Raw genomic sequence first — 27,277 nt, forward strand, 5'->3', positions numbered from 1 at the left:
TAACTTTTCACTTCGTTACGTGACTACGAGGAGTATGCCTAAAACACTCTCCACCCTTTTTCCGTACACAGTTGAACAAAGTTTGCAACACGCAAACTGTAGGTAACTAAAGTTTTATACTTATTTACAATGCTGGTGTCAAACTCTATGACTTATTAAACATTTCCTGGGATTACGTAATTCCAAGTTTGCCATTACATAGAACCTAAAATGTGGCACGGAATACATTGGCATGTTATATTGTCTGCTTTCATGAGCTCATGAGCTTAATGTATGAGTACGCCAGAACACGTGGCTTCGCTCTAGTTGCATGCAGGTTCTAGATTAACATCAGTTATTACTACGTATATTATTTCATTATTTTAAAATTTGCATGGTAGTAAAAACATATGTTTTACTGGATAATATAATTGTTAACTAAACATTATTTTGAGATTAAACTAAATTTTATTATAACTTTCAATAATGGAAAGCTTTCTACATGGTTAAATTATTCAGCCATATATGAGGAGTGTTCATTTTTACTAATTTTTGTGAAAAAGATTCACAAAAAAATCCTCTTGTATTTAGTTTTTATTGTATTTTTTGTACATACCAGTAAAATTCTTCTATATCAATAATCTATAAGTTGAGGTCTTGCAGTGGACATTACAGTATCGTCAATATAAATCCAATAAATTTACATATTTCATTAACAAAGTTTGTATTAAATAGATTACAAGTGTGGTCAAACTCGTAGATAAAACACAGTTTTAGAAAACCTCTTCGTTAACGTGACCAATGCTGTAATGCACAATATTGTTGTGGTAGCGCCTACATTCCGCTCGCCGCTATGGTCGTGCTGCGCTCAGATTGCGTCACAGCGCCGCGCCCTGGCACGCGATCCTGGTTTGTTGACGTTATCACAACGCGACGTTCGTTATAATATGGCAAACATTATGCGTGTTTTTGTTTTAGGATATTAAATTCTCGGTCAAAATATTGCTACGAGAAAGGATGGATTCTGGTACACTGGTATTGTCTACTAAAAGACTAGCGGGCTTGAAGCATTGATAGAGCAGTCGAGGATTATACATGTGTAGCAGTTACAGACAGACACATACATACATACAGAAAGACATGTCAAAAACTTCAACAAACTGTCAATTTATTTCGACTAATCCTAAGGTTACGTCAAATTTGTAGCTTATATTTTTTGGCCCTGGTTGATTATTAGACACAAAAATATCAAGTTTTACAATGTCACTTTCGAATTGCCTACAATTTTGAAAAGAAAAGTTAAAATGATTAATACTTACAATAATCTAGATTTTGAGTAATGGTATGATGAGAATATTGCAGCTTGTCATTTGACCTTTATAGTAGAATTATAAAATTAAAATTAATCCTGTTTAACGTTCAAGTACTTTTTAACCAAATTTTGTAAAAAAACGAGCAAGTAAAATGGCCCCTGTTGTATTTACAGAAAGTCGGACAGACAAACTTTGAAAATGTTCGCTGTATGTAGAGTGTTGGCCAGCAATAGGACTGAAATGAGAACTGCCGTAATATCTAGCTCACTCCAACCTAACTTGGCGTAGAAGTACAGCCTTAGACAAGTCCGTCAGCCAACCTAATATAAAAACGTTTCATGATATGGATCGTTTGCATTTGTTTGTATAAACCAATAGTACAATATTTAAAACATAGACATTGCAAGTCTTGGAAGTTAATAGTAGTGTTAAACAGTTATATCATTGTGGAACGCAGATAAAATAAATTCTCGGGTCATATTCCATATATTTTGTTCTCATGTGTGTTTTTTTTTTTTTTTTTTTTTTTTTTTTTTTTTTTTTTTTTTTTTTTGCGTATAGTAAGGTTTCAAAGTGACGACTGTACAGTTTTTCATGAGCATGCAATAACGTAGAAGCAATACCAGTAAACATGACCACTCCCACAATTTCCACTAATGCAATAAAAACTGTTACAGTAATAATGTCATGAACATGCCTGTGTGAATGTAATATGTTTTGAATAAACCTTTGAAATAGAGTTTCATCATATTAATTTGTACAGCTTTTTCTCGGTTACCTTATAAATAAAAATAATTCGCTAAATATGTTGCTAAGTAGAAATGTTGGGAATGGTTGGACCGATTTGGCTGATTCTTTTTTTATATTCGATGGAATGAGAGAAAGGTTTATTATGAGGAATATTGAGGAAACTTTTCCGGAATATTTTAAAATTTGGACTAATGATGATAATATTTACTAAACTCAACCCAATTCAACTTACATTAAACACCTGTTCACACTTTCAGCTAAAGTTCACCAAAAAGGGCAATACATTTATTTGTATTTAAATGTTATAAAGTATTAGATATGCAGTGACTGATCAGTAGTGAAATTTAGATTTCGCAGACGTAATTGCTATCTAATGTAATAATTTACACTATTGAAGAAGTTAAACCAACTAATGTATTAGAATATTATAAATATTATTGAAACTCTGTTGTATACCCAATCTTAATGAACATAGCTCAACATGAATGTTGCACATAATGTCTTCCAAACTGCTTGCCTCCCTTGAGATTGTGTATGACATTTTTACTGTGGTAAAGCAAAAACAGGGAGATGGACGCGTATTAACAAACCATTCTTTCCCAGACTACAGTTAAAACAATAACAAGACTTCTACCACACAAACTTATTACAAGTAATTATTTTTAAATATTGAATGAACTTAATCTCAAAGATTTTCCACTCTTCCCCTTATACCGGAAACAACAAAACGTCTCTTAAAGCCTACGTATGCTTACATCTTCTTCATTGGGGTAACAACGTAAACTAAATTTTGGAACCATAAATAAATTAGACAGGAAGTGAATTAAACGGTCGGAATAGACACTTTATCACCATAGTAGCTGTTCAGTCCAACGTAACTATATCTATTTCTCCAACATTATAAAAAGGCAAGCTCAACTATGGAACTTGAAATATATTAGATAGAATTTAGTCGGTGGGAATAGACACTTTTATACCGTTTGTTGTTAAAAAGGCCGTAGACTTGGGGGCTTCATAGTTCTACGTGTGTATTTATATTTTCTTTTTCAGGACAAAAAGGCAAACTCAACTTGTTGCACTAGCATTAGTGTATGTTTTCTTGATCGGAGTATTAGGGCAGGTAAACCCAACTTTAACGTCAAAAATGTTATTGATTGGAACCAGAAATGTAAGCTGCTACACGTTTCAAGCCTGAAATATAATAAAAAAATATAATGTTTACTGATAAACCAGTAAACATTTTATTTAGCTTTATAATCTCTTAAGCATGTACACCTAAATCAGTAATTACCCGATACCTGCCTACTTCTGTTTGAAAACTTTCGGAGGACTCATCATATTGCATCATATAGTCTTTCAGTAAAAATTGTTTACCCTTCGATTTTGAAATTAGTGAACTAAGTCGTAGTAACTGGTACTCTAAAAATATAATCTGTATAAGTAGAGTATGCAATATAGTAAGTTTTTAAATTCATAAATTGTTGTTACTTAAACAAATATAATGTTTAAAAAGTTTACATCATTAGAATCCACTTGTGTTCTTACAAATATTTTAATGTCTTCATGATTTTCCAAATAGTTGAAAGTGTATTCATTTAGTAGTCTTAAATGAGTTTCACAACAGCAACGTATTATAAATTAACCTTCAAAATTACTTGTCGTATGATGCATTATATGAAATTCAAAGACGTAACCCTATCGTAAGTACGTTTTGTGAGTTTCTGAACATTGATACGCTTTAAAGAGACATTGTTATTTGTGACTGAACAAAATAGCCTGACGACTAGATTTTGTAATGTCCTGAGATAACCACCTGTACGTTTTAAAATCTTGTTTGTGTAGACACATTTGACGGAAACTGACATGTTTTGTTGAACACATATATCTTACTATAACACCATGTAATGCATAAAGAACAAGTATATCGTCTTTATACGTTTTGAGAATTTTATCTTGAGAAACGGATTAATCTGTCGACATGTTTTGCTGAGCACGTGATTCTTACTGCTACCTATGTAGTGTACATATTGCTCTTGTACGTTTTGAGAATTGAATCTTTTGACGGATTAGTATGTCACCATGTTTTGCTGAGCACGTGATTCTTACTGCTACCTATGTAGTGTACATATTGCTCTTGTACGTTTTGAGAATTGAATCTTTTGACGGATTAGTATGTCACCATGTTTTGCTGAGCACGTGATTCTTACTGCTACCTATGTAGTGTACATATTGCTCTTGTACGTTTTGAGAATTGAATCTTTTGACGGATTAGTATGTCACCATGTTTTGCTGAGCACGTGATTCTTACTGCTACCTATGTAGTGTACATATTGCTCTTGTACGTTTTGAGAATTGAATCTTTTGACGGATTAGTATGTCACCATGTTTTGCTGAGCACGTGATTCTTACTGCTACCTATGTAGTGTACATATTGCTCTTGTACGTTTTGAGAATTGAATCTTTTGACGGATTAGTATGTCACCATGTTTTGCTGAGCACGTGATTCTTACTGCTACCTATGTAGTGTACATATTGCTCTTGTACGTTTTGAGAATTGAATCTTTTGACGGATTAGTATGTCACCATGTTTTGCTGAGCACGTGATTCTTACTGCTACCTATGTAGTGTACATATTGCTCTTGTACGTTTTGAGAATTGAATCTTTTGACGGATTAGTATGTCACCATGTTTTGCTGAGCACGTGATTCTTACTGCTACCTATGTAGTGTACATATTGCTCTTGTACGTTTTGAGAATTGAATCTTTTGACGGATTAGTATGTCACCATGTTTTGCTGAGCACGTGATTCTTACTGCTACCAATGTAGTGTACATATTGCTCTTGTACGTTTTGAGAATTGAATCTTTTGACGGATTAGTATGTCACCATGTTTTGCTGAGCACGTGATTCTTACTGATACCTATGTAGTGTACATATTGCTCTTGTACGTTTTGAGAATTGAATCTTTTGACGGATTAGTATGTCACCATGTTTTGCTGAGCACGTGATTCTTACTGCTACCTATGTAGTGTACATATTGCTCTTGTACGTTTTGAGAATTGAATCTTTTGACGGATTAGTATGTCACCATGTTTTGCTGAGCACGTGATTCTTACTGCTACCTATGTAGTGTACATATTGCTCTTGTACGTTTTGAGAATTGAATCTTTTGACGGATTAGTATGTCACCATGTTTTGCTGAGCACGTGATTCTTACTGCTACCTATGTAGTGTACATATTGCTCTTGTACGTTTTGAGAATTGAATCTTTTGACGGATTAGTATGTCACCATGTTTTGCTGAGCACGTGATTCTTACTGCTACCTATGTAGTGTACATATTGCTCTTGTACGTTTTGAGAATTGAATCTTTTGACGGATTAGTATGTCACCATGTTTTGCTGAGCACGTGATTCTTACTGCTACCTATGTAGTGTACATATTGCTCTTGTACGTTTTGAGAATTGAATCTTTTGACGGATTAGTATGTCACCATGTTTTGCTGAGCACGTGATTCTTACTGCTACCTATGTAGTGTACATATTGCTCTTGTACGTTTTGAGAATTGAATCTTTTGACGGATTAGTATGTCACCATGTTTTGCTGAGCACGTGATTCTTACTGCTACCTATGTAGTGTACATATTGCTCTTGTACGTTTTGAGAATTGAATCTTTTGACGGATTAGTATGTCACCATGTTTTGCTGAGCACGTGATTCTTACTGCTACCTATGTAGTGTACATATTGCTCTTGTACGTTTTGAGAATTGAATCTTTTGACGGATTAGTATGTCACCATGTTTTGCTGAGCACGTGATTCTTACTGCTACCTATGTAGTGTACATATTGCTCTTGTACGTTTTGAGAATTGAATCTTTTGACGGATTAGTATGTCACCATGTTTTGCTGAGCACGTGATTCTTACTACTGCTACCTATGTAGTGTACATATTGCTCTTGTACGTTTTGAGAATTGAATCTTTTGACGGATTAGTATGTCACCATGTTTTGCTGAGCACGTGATTCTTACTGCTACCTATGTAGTGTACATATTACTCTTGTACGTTTTGAGAATTGAATCTTTTGACGGATTAGTATGTCACCATGTTTTGCTGAACACGGGAGTCATACTACTACAACGCGTCTGTGCCCCAATATATCGTCTCTGTGACTTTTGAGACATTTTGTGCATTGAATCACTTGAAGTATTGAGCTGAATATATCAGCTATGTTAGTTATTTCTTTGTGCAATGAGGCCATCTACTATGGAATTTTTAAGAGTTTGTGTGTCGAGTCAGTGATGGACACGCTGATATGTTTAAGTGAAAACATGAATCTTATAGCAAAGTTCGGTATTGTGTGAAATGTTACTGTATGGAGGCCAAAGTCTTTGCATGTTCGAGCCTTTGTGTGTATTGAGGCAGTTGATGGAGACGCTGGCAATCTTTAATTTAAGGCGGAGAGCTCGTAGTCATGGTTACAGTGAATGAGGCCTTACTGGGTCATGCTATTGATCTGACAGCGCGTGCGCCAGTCCTCATCACTATTGACTTACTAACCGCCGCCGCGCCGCGCCGCAATACTCTCCCGTATGACGCGGATGTCGGGCGTCGCGGTCTTTCAATCATTATTGATATCTTCAATCCAAAAACGCTTGACGTCAACTTACATCGTCGCAACTATTGATTATAATATCCCCATATGTCAAAATAATTATTCAGTTGTCAAGGCTGTCGTAAAATGGGATCGTTTACATATTATGTATTCTCATCTGTTTGTCTAAATGTCTCTTAATTTAATTCAAGCATAAAACAGGAAAAGTATCAGAGACTCATAGTGATGCAGGAGCAAGCACTGCCTCCTAATTTTCTAAGAACTAAAAAGCTATTCATACATTGTTTCCTTTTCAATTACAGCACAAAGAGGAAAAATGTGACAATATAAAGATTGGAAGCAATTGGCACTAAATCACACTGTTTATATTTTAAAAGGTGTATGCTGTAATATAATAGAATCTGTATGTTTTGATGGGTGTAAGACAAGTTTTACGATTCCCATTTTTATTTTTTCTAACTCTGCACTACTATATACACTGATGTTCTTAAAATGACATTTAAGAAGGCACAAGGTGCAGAATAGGGGCATAGTTTAGTTATCTGCACATCCAAAACATCAAGTCAGGATGGCTGCGTGGTCTAAGGCTACTCTCGGTCGCGGGAGTTGGCCTTGGAATCGCGAATTCGATTCCCGCGCCTGGCGTTAGGAATATTTGCGATCTGTTGCACACTTACACTCACTGGTCTGTGATAGGATCACAGCGGGAGGACCCACCTTACCCTATAGGTGGTCGGCTCGGGTGGAAGAAAAATCATTGTTTTTTTGTATAAGTTTACCAAAACCAAAACACCCATTTTGAATTTATATATATATATATATATATATAAACACTCGGTTTGTGTTATTTTAAGTTTTGAAAGGCATTTATTACTAAATTGTGACCATCATAATATCCTTTAAGAGCTAAACAAACCGTTTAAACTGTAATAACACCAAACCATTCTGCTAAAAGGCTAATTTACACGTAAATCATGTATCTCCGTGGGAAATAGATATAATACTCTACTAATACTAAGAATTATTAATACTCTCTTAAACACATGTTTGTATTTCTACTTTTCGTGACTTTACAAAACGTTTTTTGCGGATGATTTATATTCTTAAGGCGATATACCCAATAATTTGTAGGCATAAGGGCAATTTAAATTCTCTCCGTTTTTTTCTTCATATGAATTTTTTAGCACAGATTTCATTTAAATTTTACCCTTTAAACTTTGTTTTGTTTTCTGAAGATTTTTATTTTGTGACTTATGGTCTTTCAAAAAAACCCCGTTTGATTCACATAAATAAAACCGGTCTATTAGCCACACATAACAATGATGAAGTAGGAAACATATACAGCACTGTCAGTACACAACAAATTACAACAATTAAGTAGATTATTTATATATTCAACGAATAAATACCAAATGTATTTCATTAGTACACAGTTATACTCGTACATTATGATATAATACGTAATACTCATAAAAGTTCATAAAAATTCTTTATATAATACGGTCGTAATATTATAATATTATGGTCAACTATTCATAATATATATTGTTAGTTGTACGACTAAAATTAAAACTGTCAAATTTTAGGCGTTGGCTTTCCTAGCCAACAGCCAACAGTTTGGAAAAATGCTAGTCGGAGAAGTTTCATGATAGTGAGGGAGAGCTTAGTGTTGGCGAAGAGAACTGTGCCAAGCACAAACGATGCAAAAGAGGATAGTAAACATGAGCATATCAACTTTCCCAAGTGCTGGCTTATGAGTATTCGGTTTCCTGGAACTATCTGTAGGTCAGTGAGGCTTAGCTGTACTGTCGAGTAGAGAGATTGTATCGTGCAGAAATTACATATCCTCGAGTGGGAAGAGAGAGCTGCACCGTGCCCTTACAGTATACCTTCGCAACCCTTCGTACATAGATACAATTGTTTCATGACGAATATTTTACCCAGTCCAGCAAGATTACTGGATTCTAAGATACTGACTGAAAGAATAGTGGAGCCAAATAGTTAACGTTTAACAAAATAAACTTTATTAACAAAAGTAAACCACCTTTACAATTTGTTTAGATTTCTACTAAGATAAGTTCTAATTCAGTAAATTTATCACCAGGGTCATTAATAGGTTAAGGTAGGTAGGTTTTCGTTAATTTATTATGAAAAATAAAAAATACTTTTACAGGTTTCACTACTGATATAATAAAGTAAACATAATTAATATGTTATGCGTACATCAAGACCCGATACAGGCTAGAGTGACCTTGTAGTATGGTTCTGATGTAATATTTGTAATGCTGATATAACACTCCCACCTTCCCGTGTAGGTTCCATAAGTGTGAAAGGGACGTATGTAACTTTCAAGTGTTATTACCGGTAAATTTTTAGTAGTCGAACCAGTCTTATCATTCTTTCGAGCCAATCAATCGAAGGGCTGGAAAGATTTCATTTCTGTATGCCTGTTCGGACGAAAACTCGATAATAAACTGACCTAAAAACGTTTGCATGAGACTTCATTTATATCATTTAGACAACACTAAGTTCGATGATGCTTGTCACTCCGTGTGTTTTGGCTGAGTGTTAGTGAACACTTTCACATTGTGTAACCTTGATAGCAACAAGAATACCACAGACTACCTAACTAACTGAACTAATAATACACAAATTAATATAAACAGAACTTCAATAGAACTTCAATTTTAAAACAAATTGAGCAAAATCATATGACATTTTACCGCGTTGCTATAGATGTTAATCTCTGCATGTAACCTCAAGGAAGCCTGTTACGCGACACGTGGTGTAACGTATTTTTAGCTTGTAATGTGACAACCATGTAAATTATTACTGTCGAAAATAATAAGATTCTCCAAAAACGTATTACTGCTACATTTGAACAATAGCTTTATTACTATACGTCATCAGTTAATTGTAAACGTAATACTACGTTTTCGTCACTGAATTATATTTGTATTGAACCAATACTAACAGTAAGTAGTTTTTCTGTGTTCTGCTTTTCATACGTTTTAAACTTTTATTGATCCTGAGATAAAAAAGGTAATAATGTATCAAAATAAATTATATCGGATTACAATAGATAAAATTATAATTTTCTAATGCTAGTTGGGCCACATTTATTTAGTTTATATTTGCGTTCCTTTTCAGAGCTTTTGATAACTTAACGTATACAGAGCAATGCAACAATAATGTAATTTTATCTGACGATTTGTTATAACGTATATAGTTAATACTAAAATATATACATTGAAAAATCGTAAAATTAAAATTTCTATATCGTTGGCGTGACCAGGCGGTGGTGGGGGCTGTAGCTGGGTCCTGTTACGCAACTTAACAAGTTAGTATGTAGTCAGCCCCAGAGTCGTTCTCCTTGAAGTCTGTCGAACCTGTAAGTCTGGAATTAAACTATTTATTCTATCTGTTGCAATCGCATTATAGCTTCGGGATCGCTACAGTAGTATACGCGATATGGGTAGGGTACGATAAGCGGACCCGGTTTTTTATGTCGAAGAATGTAACCATCCTAATATTCCTGTGATACCTAATATTCGCATCTCAAATCCTAGACTATCAATCAATATAAAAGTATCTATAGTCCTCAATAACAATCATTATGTTTTAAATTTAAATATGAATTTAATATTTACAGTGATCAAACAAATTATTATAACAAAATTATGAAAACTGAAGACGACCATATTTGCTCCTCTCATAGTTACAGTTGTTTATTTCCCACAAATTTCACATACTGGGTTTTTCTGTACGATTCCAACAAGTTGAAGCCACTAAAAACATGTCTTATCATCTTTCAAAGCAATGTCGTCTAGTTTTCTAAAATTGACTGCCATTTTTAATAATAAATGTTACTTATGTACAATTGAAATACGTGTATTATTTGAAAGTGTTTACAGCTGTAGATGTAGATTTTTAAGTTAATTGTTCAAAATAATTAATCAGTATCGATTGATTATATCGATGGTTGTGATTAAGTAATATCGTTTGCTAATTTTGATATAACAAACCGGGTCCGCTTATCGTACTCTACCCCGCGATATTGTTCGCAGGCGGTAATAGTCCAAAACAGATAGATATTTGACGTCTTGAAATGTCCAAGAAGAAAATTCTACCTTCTAAAAAGTTCTGCACGTGCTAAGTTGTTTAGTTTAATAGCCTTAATTGATTTGATCTGAGCTTGCGTACAAACTTCACTGTGATAACTATCTTATATGTTAACAAAATATCACTTCTATAATAGTTTGTGAATATTTTTGTTAAACATTGAACAAACATTTCCCTCTTTAGGAATAAACAATTTCAGCAAGCCAATTTGAATTATTCAGGTTTTTTACTTCGTAAACACAACCTATTATATGTTTTTTTTTTAAGCAGGGTGGCTGAGGTATTTTTCATATCATGTCTTTGAGTTGTATTAAAATTTACTTAAATCTGTCATCATTTATGAATGCAAAAATAAAAATAAGTAGTCAGAAAGTTTGACAGACAGGCGTTTAACACTTCATTTATATCACCCATTATTTAATTAACAAGAAAAAGCAACTGCTTAATTATTTACTGCAATTTGAAATAATATAAATACATACAATATTTTCAATTAACTGTTACAAATTCTGATACAAATTAAAGAATTAACTATAAAAAAAATGTTCTTTAACAGTAAGTGTAGCCGTTGCTAACAAGTAAACCAACGCCAGTAACCTATTTACACTCAGTCTAGTAGGGACTTATCAATAATTATGTAGGTAGTAGACGTGTTGTTTATCCTTCAAGCCAGTCGGGTTTACCGTTGCTTTAATTTTGTTTAAATACGGCCGGTTCTAAAAACACAACGTCAACCATATACATATTTTTGCCTAATTTGGGGAATGTTAGGTATTTTAGGGGTTTTCAGATTCTTCCTGTTTCCTTAGAGCGTGGGAAAAAATGTATTAACCGAAGGTTCTTACACTGATATGTATTTTTTTTATTGCTGAAGAATGTGACGAAGTAAATTTGAGAAAAGTAACTATTATTAATGCATACCAATTTTCGTGAAATTGTTCACTTTTAGTATTTCAAATGTACGACAACGCTTTGCCCTATTGGGACATGGTTGTATACATTTTAACCATAAGGCAGTTCTTAAGAAATTTCAATACATTTCAATATATTTACCTGATTTTAAGCCAACAGGAATGTTTTTTAGTTTAATTTAAAAAACTTTAATTTGCACATAACATCGTGGTTGTGTGCAGCCTAACTGTATTATGTCATGTTATGTTAAATTGCCTTTCAAATCAAAATAATTTTTTTAAGCATACAGGTAGGTCGTTTAAATTGGTCTCTAAGTGTTTTCGGATTTTAGAAGTAGGCTACATTCTAAATATGTTCGTAATACAGTTAATCTTAACTTATATATAGTATAGGAAATATTATTTACTCTCCAAAATTTTAATGCTCTTAGCACAAAAATTGAAATATTTTACTTTTAGAAAAATGCAATTTTAGTAACGTAGAGTGTCATACTAATCTTTCATCATGGTGAGTGAAACTTGATTTCTAAATTATAAAGTAAATGAAATTTTTTAAAGTGTTTTAAAATTTTCTATAGATTTGAAAAAGTTTGTTGAACGGAACTAAAATAAAAAAATATGATAATGATTTTCAACCGGTCACTGTGTGTCAGAGATAGTAAGTAAAAAACGTACCAGAGACTATCCTTGTCGTTTTACACTGCAATAACTATCGTTTGTTGGAGTTTATTAATTTTTCATAATACATTTCAAATTTAACAAAAACAAAGCAGGGGAAAAAAATTATTATGATTGACATCTGAAGAAATAAAAGTGAGTAAAGAAACTGCTGGAATCTGATTCAAAAATATACTGGGCAGTCGTGTTCACAAATAATGAATGACCAAAAATATTAAAATATTCTAATCGTAGTTTATTGCTTCCACTACCATCCTCACCATCAAAAAAGATAATTACTTAAAAGAAAAGAAGGAACGAATCCGAATTATTCAAAGACATTTTACAACTATCAATTAGTATCTTCATAGAGAAAACTGGGATCAAGTTGAAAAACTCATGTAAGAATAATACACGACAAGAAACAAGTTTCTGACCCTAGTAATATAATTATTAGACATACACAAAGTTAATCTAATATACCGTAATAAAACTATTACCAGGGCTTCCACATGCTGGGAAACATCACTTAATACATCATCAGAAAACAATGATTATTTCAAAACAGAAATAAAAGACATGCTATTAAATATTACGTTTCCTTTAATACAGCATGACAAAAAAGGAGTCGTATTTTGCATATAAAACAGTGGAAACAGTTTTTTTTTTTTCACAAACAAAAAGGCTAAAAGAAAGCAAGGCGTAATAGAAAGGAATCAAGTATTGATATTTTGAAAGTAATTGGAAATCATGTCTCTTTTTGCGGTGACGTAGATTCGACGCATATTTGAAATTACAGCTCAGTAAACATGGAAATTTTCTAAAAAATGTTCCTTTTTAGTAAAACAAATTACCATTCTATGTGTCTTGTTGAATCATTGCTATCATAATCAAATGCAGTTTTGAAATGTTCTAGCCTAACTTTTACTTTGCAGTCAGGGAGCCGGGAGTCAAATGTGCTGTATAAGCAAACAACCGGGTTCATCTTTAAATCAATAGAGTCAAAGCCTTCATCTGTGCAACATTTTGGACAGGTTGAAATGGGAGTATACCAAAATTTTTCTTAGTTCGACACTCCAAAGCAACCGTCAGAGACGTAACAACTCGTAACTGTTAAATCAGCTTTATATAACATATTCAGGCGAAATAACGACTTCCGGTATACATGAAACAGCCGTTCTGTCCAATGGACCGCAATACTCCAAGAGGGCTCAGCAGCGGTGGATGAACTCAATTTTCGTTGCCAATAGGGAGTGAGGCTGGAAAACTTCATCAGATAACACGCATCCTATTTCCTTATCCAATAAGTCAAATAAGTCTTTATCTTTCCATACCACCAAGGACAATACAAGAGAAAAACCCCTTAAACCTATAAATCCTAACACTTTATGATCAAAGAGTGCAATGATAATAGGTAACAGTGATAATGAGCGTAAACCATTTCGCTTGTATAAATAACTTCTGAGTATTACTTATACGGTGTTTTATAAGTAATTATTATATGCTGAGACAAACTGGAGAGAGAACAGACGTGTTGTTAGAAAAAAGATACTTTATTACAGTACAAGTAATGGGCAAAATTCACAGTTATGTTTATGTAAGTCGTCTATAAAAAAACGTGTGTTAAATAGTTGACAATTACTACAGAGTGATTAAAACAGTAGTAGTCAAAATAGCAGTCTTTGTCAAAAAGAGCTTGCCTTGAAATCCATAGAGGAGTATTCCCTAACAACGGGATCTATCGTCACCCACGCTTGTTTTAGTGGAAGTCAAAAATGGGACGGTATCGGTCGAAAGCGTTAGGAATGAGGCACGATAATTTTTAATACATTATATGTTTCATAGCTTGACATACTTAAAACCAATCGTCACATACAATTCATGACAGTTATATTATCGTCATACAACTAGATAAATAATGATTGCATGACTGATGACTTAGTCGTGAGGCCTTAATGGCATGGAGGACATTACCATTATCAATCTGATTTTCAGTTTAGGTTTTTGATATATTTTTATAATATATCTCTTCTCACTGGAAGAAATTACAAAGGACGGTTTTCTGATGCCTGATTACTAACTCGCAAAAATAAAGCATTTCAAAACAAGTAAATTATAGTATATAAAACGTGAAAATTAAACAATGCTTTAACAAGCATGTTTCGTTCGATAATTATTTCAAATGCATAGCTTTTACAATGGAAATTGCCTACTTATTTCATACCGTAATACTGTAAACGTTTTATAAAATAAAATCAATGTTGTAATGCTAGACGAGCATCTCTTACACGTAATAATCCAGGCAAAGTAAAATACTAGAATACATAACAGAGAATTTTCTAATTACTTTTCTCTTTCAGATATCAACATTAAAAATCCAAACTTTAGAATAGCATATTTTAATATTTTTGTTTTAAACACTTCGTTGTTCACATGTTCAAGAAGCACAGTGTATACGTTTTTCTAAAACAGGCCAAGGCTTCATATATTAGTATTATCATGATAACTATCGTTCAAAAAATACTTTTACGTACACATAGAGACCAAGACTCTTGGGATACGAGTACTTCTTTTTAGATGTTTTGGAATAGGACATTCTCAATTTAAACGCATCCATGAGAGAACTCTCCATTAAAATCCTATTAAAGATGTAATCACTCACTGCCTTATTTCTTTAAAGGATTCGTGCTAAACGACAATCAATAAACGTAGAATGCTTGTGAGATGGCGTGGTAAAGTTTCGCAAGATTATTTTAACCATCATTCACGAATGCTTTCACGCGTTTAAAGGGAAACTTTCAGCAGGAAAAATGTATCTGGCTTACTTACTCACGACATACAATTATAAAATTGTGTTACTCACATGAAATTAAACAGCTGCACTAACTGTGTGCCATATTCAGTTTATCAATAAAACACAATCATACCAATATTTTACAGCAACACATAATTTAATATTTATTTTACGAGGGAGACAGGTCGTCGTCCGGAAGCTTTTGTATCACATTGGCGATGATGGAGCGGGCCATCTCGCTGGTAGTGCTGGGTATTGCTAAGGGGTCTGAAGGCTTCAGGGGCATCCACTCCCTCATGCCGTGCACCAGGGGGTCGTAATCTCTGTACCCGACGGGGGTAGAGCCTCTCGAATCTGTAGTACCTGAAAACAAAATTTTTATTATATTCAATACATTGACACTATGTCTCGGCGATAACTGTCTTAGTTTCATATATTGTATGACGTATACAATAACGTATAATAGAAAAGGTAGAAAGTAAATAAAGTATATTATTCAAACATTAACAAAATTCCTACATATGTAGTTATATGAAGAAATTGTGAATTTTTCAAAGGTGAGCTGACGTCGAGTCAATAATATGTTTTGCTATTCATTGCCAATTAGTGGGTTTTTCAAGTGACCTGAGTTATGCAGGCAATATTTTGACGAATTTGCCGAATATCGTTATGATTCATACCAACGGTAACGATAGTTGTCTTCAAATCGTTGTACTTACGTACACAAAAGTACGTAAGAGCTGTTATTCTTGTCGGCAAAGTAAATACATTGAAATACTATAAATAGGACAATTTTTTACATAGGATTTATTAATCGCGTTTTCTAAATTCACATGACAAGTTTTTCATCCACAGGATACGTCTTTTTGTAACTTGTAGTTCATTTGAACTTTGTAAAATTTTAAAAACTAAGTTTATTTCATGGATGTAATACCTTTTCGTCAAGTAATGTTTGTGATTAGTAATTTAGTATTTGACCAATAAATCTTTAAAAGAGGAGTTGTTACTTAGGGTGTTTTAAAGATATTAGTTGAATAGAATTCAATTCATATGATAAGGTTAATTTTCTGTAGCTGTTAAAATTCATAACGGTTTGTATTTCTCTTTAGACTAAGATTAATTGATTTCTCCGATAACCATGTTTAAATTAGTTTACATTCTGTATATCGTCAATAAATTTTGTCTCTAGAACATGGTAAGTGTGATAGATTACATTTATCAGTGCTTAATAATTTTATTAGGTTTATTAACTTTTTAATATTTTTTTTTCAACAAATATATAAATACAAGGCAAAAAGAATTTTACCAAAACAGAAGACCCATTAGAAATGTTAGTTTTAGTATATCCAAATAAAACATATATCTATGGAAGATTCCAAAACATTTTTGTTATGGCAAAATTCGATTCAACTTTCTCCATAAAAAGAACACATATCGTTACGTGCATTCCCTAGTATCGCTTTTTAAATTTTGGAATATAAACACTTTTTGCTTCACTACAGCAACATCAATCGCTATGACAGGTCAAAGTCTAACAGCAAATGTGTTTAGTGTCCTGATTCTAACACTAATATGGCTGGTATATATACAGGAATCCCTACCCTTACTTGTATGACACTCACCTGCCCTGGCTCGCCTCACGAAGCACCACAAACAACCTGCTTGTGTTTTCTTTTCCGGCTTTCGTCGATTGTTTTTTCCCTAAAATTCCACAAACATGAATGAATATAAAAATTCGTAGTTTGTCAACTAACATGAAGAATTTTATATTCTTAAACAAGAAAAACAATACTTTCTAATAATTTTACTTACGGTTGTAGTTTTGACCAGTCAGTTAAAAACAGCTCTGTAAAATAAAATAGGTAACGCAATACAATTTTTCTAAATACTTTTAAGTTTCAGAATATAAATATTTGACAAGAATTAAATAATTTTACTGTGTTCTGACTGGAAAAGAACAAAACATTTCCTTAACTACCCTTAGATCTAGTAGGAGAAAATAAAGATGAGAATGAAACTAACACATGGTACAAGTATATATAAGAAAGAGATCCATAGACAATGTTAACTCGTATTATTAAACACCTAATATGTGCACAACATTTTAGTTATGACAAAATTCGATTCAACTTTCTCCATAAAAATAACACATTATCGTTACAGACAGACACACACAGACACACACACACACACACACACACACACACACACACACACACACACACACACACACACACACACACACACACACACACACACACACACACACACACACACACACACACACACACACACACACACACACACACACACACACACACACACACACACACACACACACACACACACACACACACACACACACACACACACACACACACACACACACACACACACACACACACACACACACACACACACACACACACACACACACACACACACACACACACACACACACACACACACACACACACACACACACACACACACACACACACACACACACACACACACACACACACACACACACACACACACACACACACACACACACACACACACACACACACACACACACACACACACACACACACACACCACACACACACACACACACACACACACACACACACACACACACACACACACACACACACACACACACACACCACACACACACACACACACACACACACACACACACACACACACACACACACACACACACACACACACACACACACACACACACACACACACACCACACACACACACACACACACACACACACACACACACACACACACACACAACACACACACACACACACACACACACACACACACACACACACACACACACACACACACCACACACACACACACACACACACACACACACACACACACACACACACACACACACACACACACACACACACACACACACACACACACACACACACACACACACACCACACACACACACACACACACACACACACACACACACACACACCACACACACACACACACACACACACACACACACACACACACACACACACACACACACACACACACACACACACACACACACACACACACCACACACACACACACACACACACACACACACACACACACACACACACACACACACACACCACACACACACACACACACACACACACACACACACACACACACACACACACACACACACACACACACACACACACACACACACACACACACACACACACACACACACACACACACACACACACACACACACACACACACACACACACACACACACACACACACACACACACACACACACACACACACACACACACACACACACACACACACACACACACACACACACACACACACACACACACACACACACACACACACACACACACACACACACACACACACACACACACACACACAGGTTGGAAACCTTTCTATAGCTTGTGAGATATTATGACATTTTCTATTTAGCAGTTTATCGACAGGCACAAATTATCGCTTACAGAATTTTAAAGGTTAATATATCATAATTAGTTACTTATCTTAATTAAAATATTTGAAACTACGGTACTTATCAAACACTATAAATTCATAGTCTACTCCATGTTCCAGATAAACTTTACATACCGAGTTTTTAGAATGAATGATTATAACTAGTTTTTATTATTGAAAAGGTTTTACAGGGAAATTAAATTGGCCTACATACTGTAGATCAACACAGTGTATGTAGTTTCATGTTTTATTAAATGATCCTGGTTTTTTATCATTTAAAACGTGTATGTTTGTACCATGTAGCTTTAAGGGACGATACCTACGTATTCAATCCTGTTCATCCATGTTATAATAAATACACTTTATCTTGTGTTATAATAAATATAAGGACAGTGTACTGAACATAAAACCCAGGACGTTTAATTTAAATAATATTGTTTAGTTTATACGATTATTAACTATACGATTCTTTGTACGAGAAATAATTTAAGTTTCATTATGAGAATGATTACTTTTACGTAAAATCACAAAAACCTATGAGTTACATATAACAAGTTGCGGAGTTAACTTATTGATGATAGAATAGAGTAACAAGCTAAAACTCAACAAATTATAATCTCGTTTATTTTTTCTCGTCCTTTAATAAACATAATTTGAAAAACAGAACTTAAAATATTTTTTAATATATTATAAAAATGTTTATATAACCGATACTATTATTAGTCTGATCTCAATTAATAGTCACTAAAATCATACATTACCACGAAACGTACACATCTGCAGTTACGATGTTACACTCTATAGCTAGAGGCATTAGTCTCGATCTATTTGAATTGTTGAAAATTTGTTGGTCAACATTAATTGATTATATAGCTTTGATTACATCTCTTTCCGAGTTATAACGTTTGTTTCTTTATTTCATCGTACCCCTCGGATACTCGTATGAAATTTGCTACATACCTGTTTGTTTCCTTGCGATGGTTCCGTAGTGTCTGGCAGATCGAATGCGACGAGTCTGTCAACACAACAGCTGATTAGATAACTGCTACTTACATAAGATCGATACACTACACCTGTCCTTATATTAGCCAATAATCTACTCATATATACTCACTCTATAGCACGCCGCTAGTTCATTATTAGTACGTTAATGAGTGTTTTGATGATAACGAAAGCTCTTGGAATTAAATATATAGTGACTATTTTATAGTTTCGTTAACTTACTGGTAAACATAACCTCAATTAACAAATATTGGGTAGTTTCAAACACCACATTACTTTCAGTACTATTTATGAACCAGTTTAACAAATCGGTAACTGATGATTATGACTGGTGATATTACTTCCAATTAATGTAGTTATTACCTTTCACAAGTTATTACAGAGTTATCGACAAATTAAGGTGTCTCGTCTGTGGATGCCATGGAACACAATTTTATAATTATAATCTAGTCGAATGAGTAGTTATATAGTTTGAATGAAATAGTTACAAGATTTTAGTGTTTGTATTTTACTGAAAAGAGACATATTTTCAATTGGAGAAGAGTGGAAAAGTGCGGTATTTAATCCTGGTCTTTCGTGTAATGCCAGCTAACCAACAGTAACTATTAACAGATAGATAAATACCTGACGGACTAAGTGAGGACTAGCCAGGATCGGTCTTGAGGCCTTGGCGGCTTTTCTCAGCATGCCGATCTCCCAGCATGCCGTGATACAAGACAACTGAGTGCTCTTAGTTTTATAGCTTGGATCATGACAAACTAAAATTTACAAAAGGTATAACAAATTTTCACTTAGCCATTTTTCTAATTGCTATAGAAACGACGGAGTCAAAATTTAACGAGTACCACTACCTGGCAATTACTAGGCATAATAACATTACAAGTAATCTTAAATGAAAACACAACTTTTATATTACGTAAGTATATTCAAAGAAGAACCTAATTTTAATAAACGTGAGAAAAGTGTGAAAATAATTATTTTTGTATCAATTATTGAAAGGAATTTATTTGTTAAAAATATAATATTTTGCAAATCCTGGTTAAATCGTAAATAACCTTAATTCACTTTACGTACGTGACAATATGCGAGTTGTATTAGTGTTTCGTTCTTTGCTCTCGGACACAAACGTACCTAATAATCATAATTATCAGATGAGGCCGCAAACATATTACACACGTTATGGTAATTGATGTAACCATTACTTTCTCTTCTTCTATATAATGTATCTCATAACATAAAATAACTACTATGTGAAAATAAAATCTTGTCCTTAAAGATGTTTGTGACCTAAGCACAAGACAATTTCTATTCAAACGGCATTCGATTTTTTCCAACAGTGCTGGCAGCATGAACTAAAATAAACAAGAATATAGATAATCGGACGGAAAAGAATAACACTAAGGGCATAAATATCTACAGTATCAATCCTTTTTTGGGAGGAGAACTGCGATAAGGAAGGGTGGGGAGATTGTTCAGAAGTCCTTATCATCTCTAGTGGGCATTTTTTCCTATTAAAACCGTTTACAAATCTGCTTTGGAGAAGACGAGACACCTCTCAGATTTTCGGATACCGTGCCAATTGATTATAAAATTGTACTTTTAAGAGAGACCAAGCGTAATTTAAATGTACTGTATGGTTTAACCACTGAGTGTATGGACATTAGTTACTATATACAAGTGGATGCCAATAACACATCGGTAATCGCCAATTTTGCTGACCATTTCGGATTTATGACGCCTTTCACAAGTCGAACTGTTTATGTGACGTGGTACAGTTAACCCACCACCACTGTGCTGTACACAGTATGGCGTTTAATATACATCCATGCATTATGTGGCAGTTTTTATAACATGTCTCAGTTATACGATAACCAGCAACTCGGCGGAACATCTAAACAGATTTATTTCCGAGCGATTTCCAGGTGATTCGCTCTTAGCCCATTCAGACTATAAAATCCTTTCGGAACCAGGGATGATAAGTTTGCAAACTGAGCATAAAAGCAAAATGTTCATGCTTTAATTTGTTTGCAGCCTTTGCTATATTCGTTCAAACTATATCATGTGTAGCACTGACTGACAAATTCTGGATGGTATATTCTTTTAACACCATTATTTTAACTGACTGAGACAGAGAGGCGGAGGTGGCTTGTCAATCTGTCCCTTAAAGCTCTTTTTTATCAGTTATTCCTGATGCAAAAAAGTTTAACAATTTGGGTTGGGCTTCTCAGAGGGTCTAGTCCTGCCCACAAAAAGAATCTCTAGGAAACACTCCTTAAGAATTTCTTATGTCATACCGTTCATATTCCAACTCATGAAGGGTTTAAGTGTCCAACTAATGACACTAAAACACTTTACAACTACGATTGGTTTAGATGTCAATTGCCAAAAGGCACATAGGATGCGATGAAAGAGAAAGTATTTAAGAATCTCAAATACTATATGACGCGTGTGTCATTTCCCCTTGAATAAAAACGTTCTTCACAGGAGAAATACCTAATATATATCTATAACTAATTTATATAATTACAGCGATAACCTGTAACACGACCCCCATTACCGGTAGTATGACTTGTGTGATTACATTGAATTAACAATTCTTATTCGTTAAGACCCAGTGATTACGTGTACTTGCGAGAGGAGGTACTTCACTGTACTCTCAATTTGTCCTGGCACATCCCCGAGGGTAGTGGTATTCACTATTAAGAATACTCATGTCAAAAATGTCCTTTCTCCTCCATCATCTTCGATGTTTTACTCTTTATTAACACATTTGTAAACCTTCATCAGACTTCGAGTATTAGACACGTCTTAAAGAAAATAATCACATCAGCTCGTCTTAAAAAAATATCATTAGTATAAAAACTATCCGTGTGTTCACAGCTTCGCAAAAAGACGTAATCGGAAACTTATATATCCGTTTCGATGCAACTCTAAAGTAATAAACGGTTTTAGGAGATGTCCATATCTTAAACAAGCTTTTATTCTTAACTGCAATCCATCAAAAAGAATTTACCGAACAAAATCTTTTAACAGGATGATTTTCTATAAATTATCATCTCCAAAAATCTCTGAGAAAGCTACCTATTCATGACTCTCCACGTTTCATTGCCCCTGTTTCAATAGCTTGTGATAACTGTTTGATTTCGTAATACCGGATACATGCCGGATAAATGAACTGTATAAAATAGCTAAGTGTAATACATTAAGTAAATAAACAAATAATAACAGACTGGAAGAGCATTGATACAATTTGATACAGTGTTATGTGTACAACACTATCCAATTTTAATTCACCCCACTCTGACACTCCTCCCGCAGAGCTTTCTCAGCTCTATATTTCATGAACAAATAAATAGAACCCTTGCGGCGATTTACGTAAGTAACCGAGTTGAAATAAAGGCCAAACTTATATTATACTTTCAAACCATCCATCGCCAATATCAAACTTTAAACAAAGAACAAACTTGTAGATTATCAACGCTCTTAGACGATCGAATTCCGCCAAGAGCGTCATTCTTTTTCGTACTTTCATTCGTACAAGAAATCACTGCTACAAGCCTTCTCTCTGCCATCTTTGTGCTACTACAAGTATGCAAACATCCCCGGACACATTAAAAATTGTACTGGACGTTTAAATTAAGCCTCTATTCTTAGATCGAGTTCTGTTTTGAGACAGTTGATTCAACAGGGAACATAATCCCGAACCGGAATCCCAAAGGAATCTGCGTCCAGCTATGTATTGCGGTGGTACCTTCATGAGTTCATTACAATCCATACTCTGGTCTGCACACATGTATTTCATTGTTGCTCTCCTACAAGCTCAAGCGATTGCTTTCTTCTACATTCGGAACAAGTAACTGCTGTAAATAACAGGATTATGAATTACCTGTATACAACTACAAACTTTGTACTTGCTCAGCCTCAGCTCAGTCGATGAAATAGAGGGGACGCCTAGTTCACAGCAGTGTAGAAAACGCCTTCATTGTGCAGCCTCATCCATGGCTGAAACAAAACACGCACTGAGATATTCAACAATATGAACTTTCCTAGCGAGAAAGAAGCGCAATTTACCAGAGATGAATTCTTTCATCGCTCCTAATTCGACACAGAATTAACGCTATTCCTGAGAAGTAGACATCTAGGATATACATACGTCTTCCCTCAAGGTAAATGTGGGCACAGTTAACTTGACACAAAACACTGCACTTACCTTATTAACTTCGCCTCCACTACCATACCTACCTAATTCATAATTTTGTATGACAAAACTTCTTTACTTAACTAAATAGACGAATATCTTCAGCAGAAGACAAAGATGACCCATTCTCAAACATAATTTTGGTGACAGCTCTAAAACAAAACTCACAACAAGGAAGAGGAAAATTTACAACAATGGCCCACAGAATAAACGTATTCCAAGGGGGCCATAATATTCTCATTTTCAACTCAAACACCATTCAAGTGCATTCGTAGAAGCTATTTCAAAAATCCATTCGGTATCCCAAACCCTATAAAAATTAGTAAAAAAAACGTGATTCATATTGTAAAATGCCTTTGCTGACGGAACTTGACTCAACTTCTGAGAAGGTAATAAATAGTGTAACTTATTAAACACATTCATCTGACGTGAATCAATCAGGTAACTTCCTGAATACTCTGGTCCAAGATCTTATGAAGACAAAGACCACCAAAATGTTGCTGGAAGATTCTACAACCTTGTATAGAGAGATATTGATTCCAAATGCACACGCCTACTTACTGATATTTCCTTCACCCACAACTAAGAGGGTTGACTGATAGCAGAGACCGGCACTGATTTGTGGGGGACGGACGGTTTGGCAAGACATCACCCAAAACAACATGTCTTTCTAGGTTTCAGAATTAACAGCGCCTAACAACTAGAGGGCTCGCAAATGCATATATTGTATATAGTCCAGACTGACCTTCATCCTAGCCATGAAAACTAGAACTGACACACTAGCATTATCATTTTGAGGTTGAGTGGTAAAGAGGACTTAATAGCCCTAGCTCCGCCTCTTAAATAAAGACGTTTTTCATTTCATTATCATTAACATTCTACGTAGCTACGTAAGGTCACCATCCTCCAACAACTAGAAGGTGCAAATATGCATATATTTAGGCATGACTGACCTATATCCGGTCCGTGATAACAGGAAGTGAGTAACTATCAGAATCATATAATTCCCCATAGTTACGAAGTTACAAGCCTCCAATAACTGGAAGGTGTAAATAAGCATATATTTAGGCATGACTGACCTACATCCGGTCCGTGATAACAGGAAATGACTAACTATCAGAGTCATATAATTCCCCATAGTTACGAAGTTACAAGCCTCCAATAACTGGAAGGTGTAAATACGCATATATTTAGGCCAAACTGACCCTATCTCGGGGCCGCGATCCAAATCCGATGAGAACTTTGCACTAAATCATTATACAGAAACGGTAGACTAAAACCATAACCTTCAACTACATAATAGTTGGGCCTGCTGTCTTATTTAATGCAACCAGGGTACTTGGCCCCGTAAATGTAGGTGGGGACACAGGAGCTGAAGTGCTATTTTTAGTGGCTGTTCTGGTCCGACAGTGGCCGCCACCCCTCCCAAACCACCCCCAAACCCACCCCCACTCATATATTGTAGCAACTAAGCTGCGTCATTCTACCACCCTTCTGTCCTAATTCTGTTAACCCTCACCTCATTTGCGACAGTCATGTAACACACTACCGTGGTCTTGTCTCGTACACTAACTACCTGATTATCTATTTCAATAATACTTGATAGATGAAATATACATACGACTAAAATTTTCCATTTTATTTGTGTTACATTTATTGGCTGTGTAGTGTTTCTCTCAGTGAGCAAATATATCAATAACACTATAATTCACAAGTTTATACATTAATGGTATTTGAAATTTAACAGTAACATCATAAGGTATATGAACTATGTTTGAAATGTTAATGAAAAGTTTGTAAACTGTTTTGTAATGCTTCATAATGTTGTGCTACCTTCATCTTCCGGCTTTAGTTTTTATACCATAATATTATTCAATTCTACAAACTATTTATAGCTCAATAGCTTTTTTTTAATAATCACGTGTGAAAACTGCAAACTTCTAATACTTCGACTTCTACACGTTCATACCTCTTTTAAGCATCCCGGCTGCACGACCGTTCAAGTCTTTCTTGTAGGTTGCTATAAACTACTTTCTTCTGAGGTTAGACTATGTTCATAGCAATACAAGTTACATTCGCTGGCTGTAGTTTTATATTCCAAATAAAAACACAGCCACTATCACTGTAAATATTATAACACGATTAACTAGTAATCGTGTTATCCACTAACGTTTGAAATCCTGGTCCTTCACTCTTTGGGCGTGTCTGTAAAAACTACTACACTTGTATGTGAATAACTTACTCAGCTTTTTTCTTCGTTATAAAAGTTTCTTAATATTTAGAAAATAGTTCCAACCGAATATCATTGGGTTCTAAGTACTATAAATATAATCTAGGTTGAGTTATGATATATATGATGTCTGCCGTAATGACTTTATTATTGTTGGACTGATAACCATAAACTTCTCAGGAATGTACACAACTAACCTCACCAATACTTTCATTGATATAATAGATTATATACTGCATACAAATAAAATGTTACTGTATGGAATGTAAACTAGACACTTTAATAGACTTCTGAATGCATTTTTATTTACCTCCGAGATGAGGATAAAAGTAGTTATGTAATTTTGTTCCCAATATTGATCCACATACCGTTTAAATCACACAATGATGTTATATGAAAACATTATTCTTAAAGCCTATTGATGTTATACTTATCGATTTACTTATGTATAAAATGTAATAAAAGGTCTCCCAGGTGAACACGTACACTTATTGCAATAGTTTTTTGTAATTTTGATTCAATTTGTTCCTCAGAAGGAGTCTAAAAATCTGTAAAACAGAACAAGTTAGGAAATAATGATTTCTTTTACTATGTAAATGTTTATGCGTGATTGCGTATAATAACTTCTCATACTATTTTTTTTTTAATTTTCAACAAAATACGCTTATTTACATTTTTTACAAGTTGGCTTCATTATATTTGAGCTGAAATCTAAATGAGAACCGTGCCACATTGCTATCTTTGTCGGGTTCTGAAGCTGTTGAACATAGTGTTATAGAAGTTTTTATTCTGAGATATTTAAAGTATTGTGATGAATTATTTTATACATAAGTGAGGGTAAGCTGTAAGAAACCGAACATGCTCGACACTGGTGACGTCCTCCCTCCCCAATAAAGAAAGCTTTTGTGGTGTTTGTGCATGTTGGTATTAAGCTTATGACGAGATGGCTGCCAAGTAAGGAGTTGGCAATGTAGTCTTACTATAGCCTACTCTTGCTACATACTACAATACTCTACGAGTATCCTACTATATCCCCTCCCTTACTTCCACTTTACCAGCAACTACTCATGGACTACCAACATTCTGTAATAGCAGCTGTGCATCAGTTCAGCCCAGATTTTTTTTCTCTGATAAAACTGTGAAGTGTTACATTATCTGCATTACCTATTG

The 27,277-nt window shown here is 34.5% G+C and overlaps 2 protein-coding genes across 9 annotated transcripts in view; one reads left to right on the forward strand and one right to left on the reverse strand.

The window, feature by feature from the left end:
* Positions 1 to 27,277, forward strand: part of LOC124360498 (voltage-dependent calcium channel type A subunit alpha-1) — a 344,248-nt gene that overhangs the window by 195,105 nt on the left and 121,866 nt on the right. The gene's annotated exons all lie outside the window — the stretch shown is intronic.
* On the reverse strand, positions 15,228 to 20,500 carry LOC124360500. The gene is made up of 4 exons (XM_046814187.1): positions 20,304 to 20,500; positions 19,638 to 19,692; positions 16,761 to 16,839; positions 15,228 to 15,501 (listed from the first exon to the last, which is right to left on the reverse strand). Exons 1-4 carry the CDS (start codon positions 20,364 to 20,366, stop codon positions 15,303 to 15,305), a joined length of 396 nt encoding a protein of 131 aa, XP_046670143.1. The 5' UTR covers positions 20,367 to 20,500; the 3' UTR covers positions 15,228 to 15,302.

The sequence above is a fragment of the Homalodisca vitripennis genome, chromosome 4 (assembly GCF_021130785.1).
Source record: "Homalodisca vitripennis isolate AUS2020 chromosome 4, UT_GWSS_2.1, whole genome shotgun sequence".
Lineage (NCBI taxonomy): Eukaryota > Metazoa > Arthropoda > Insecta > Hemiptera > Cicadellidae > Homalodisca > Homalodisca vitripennis.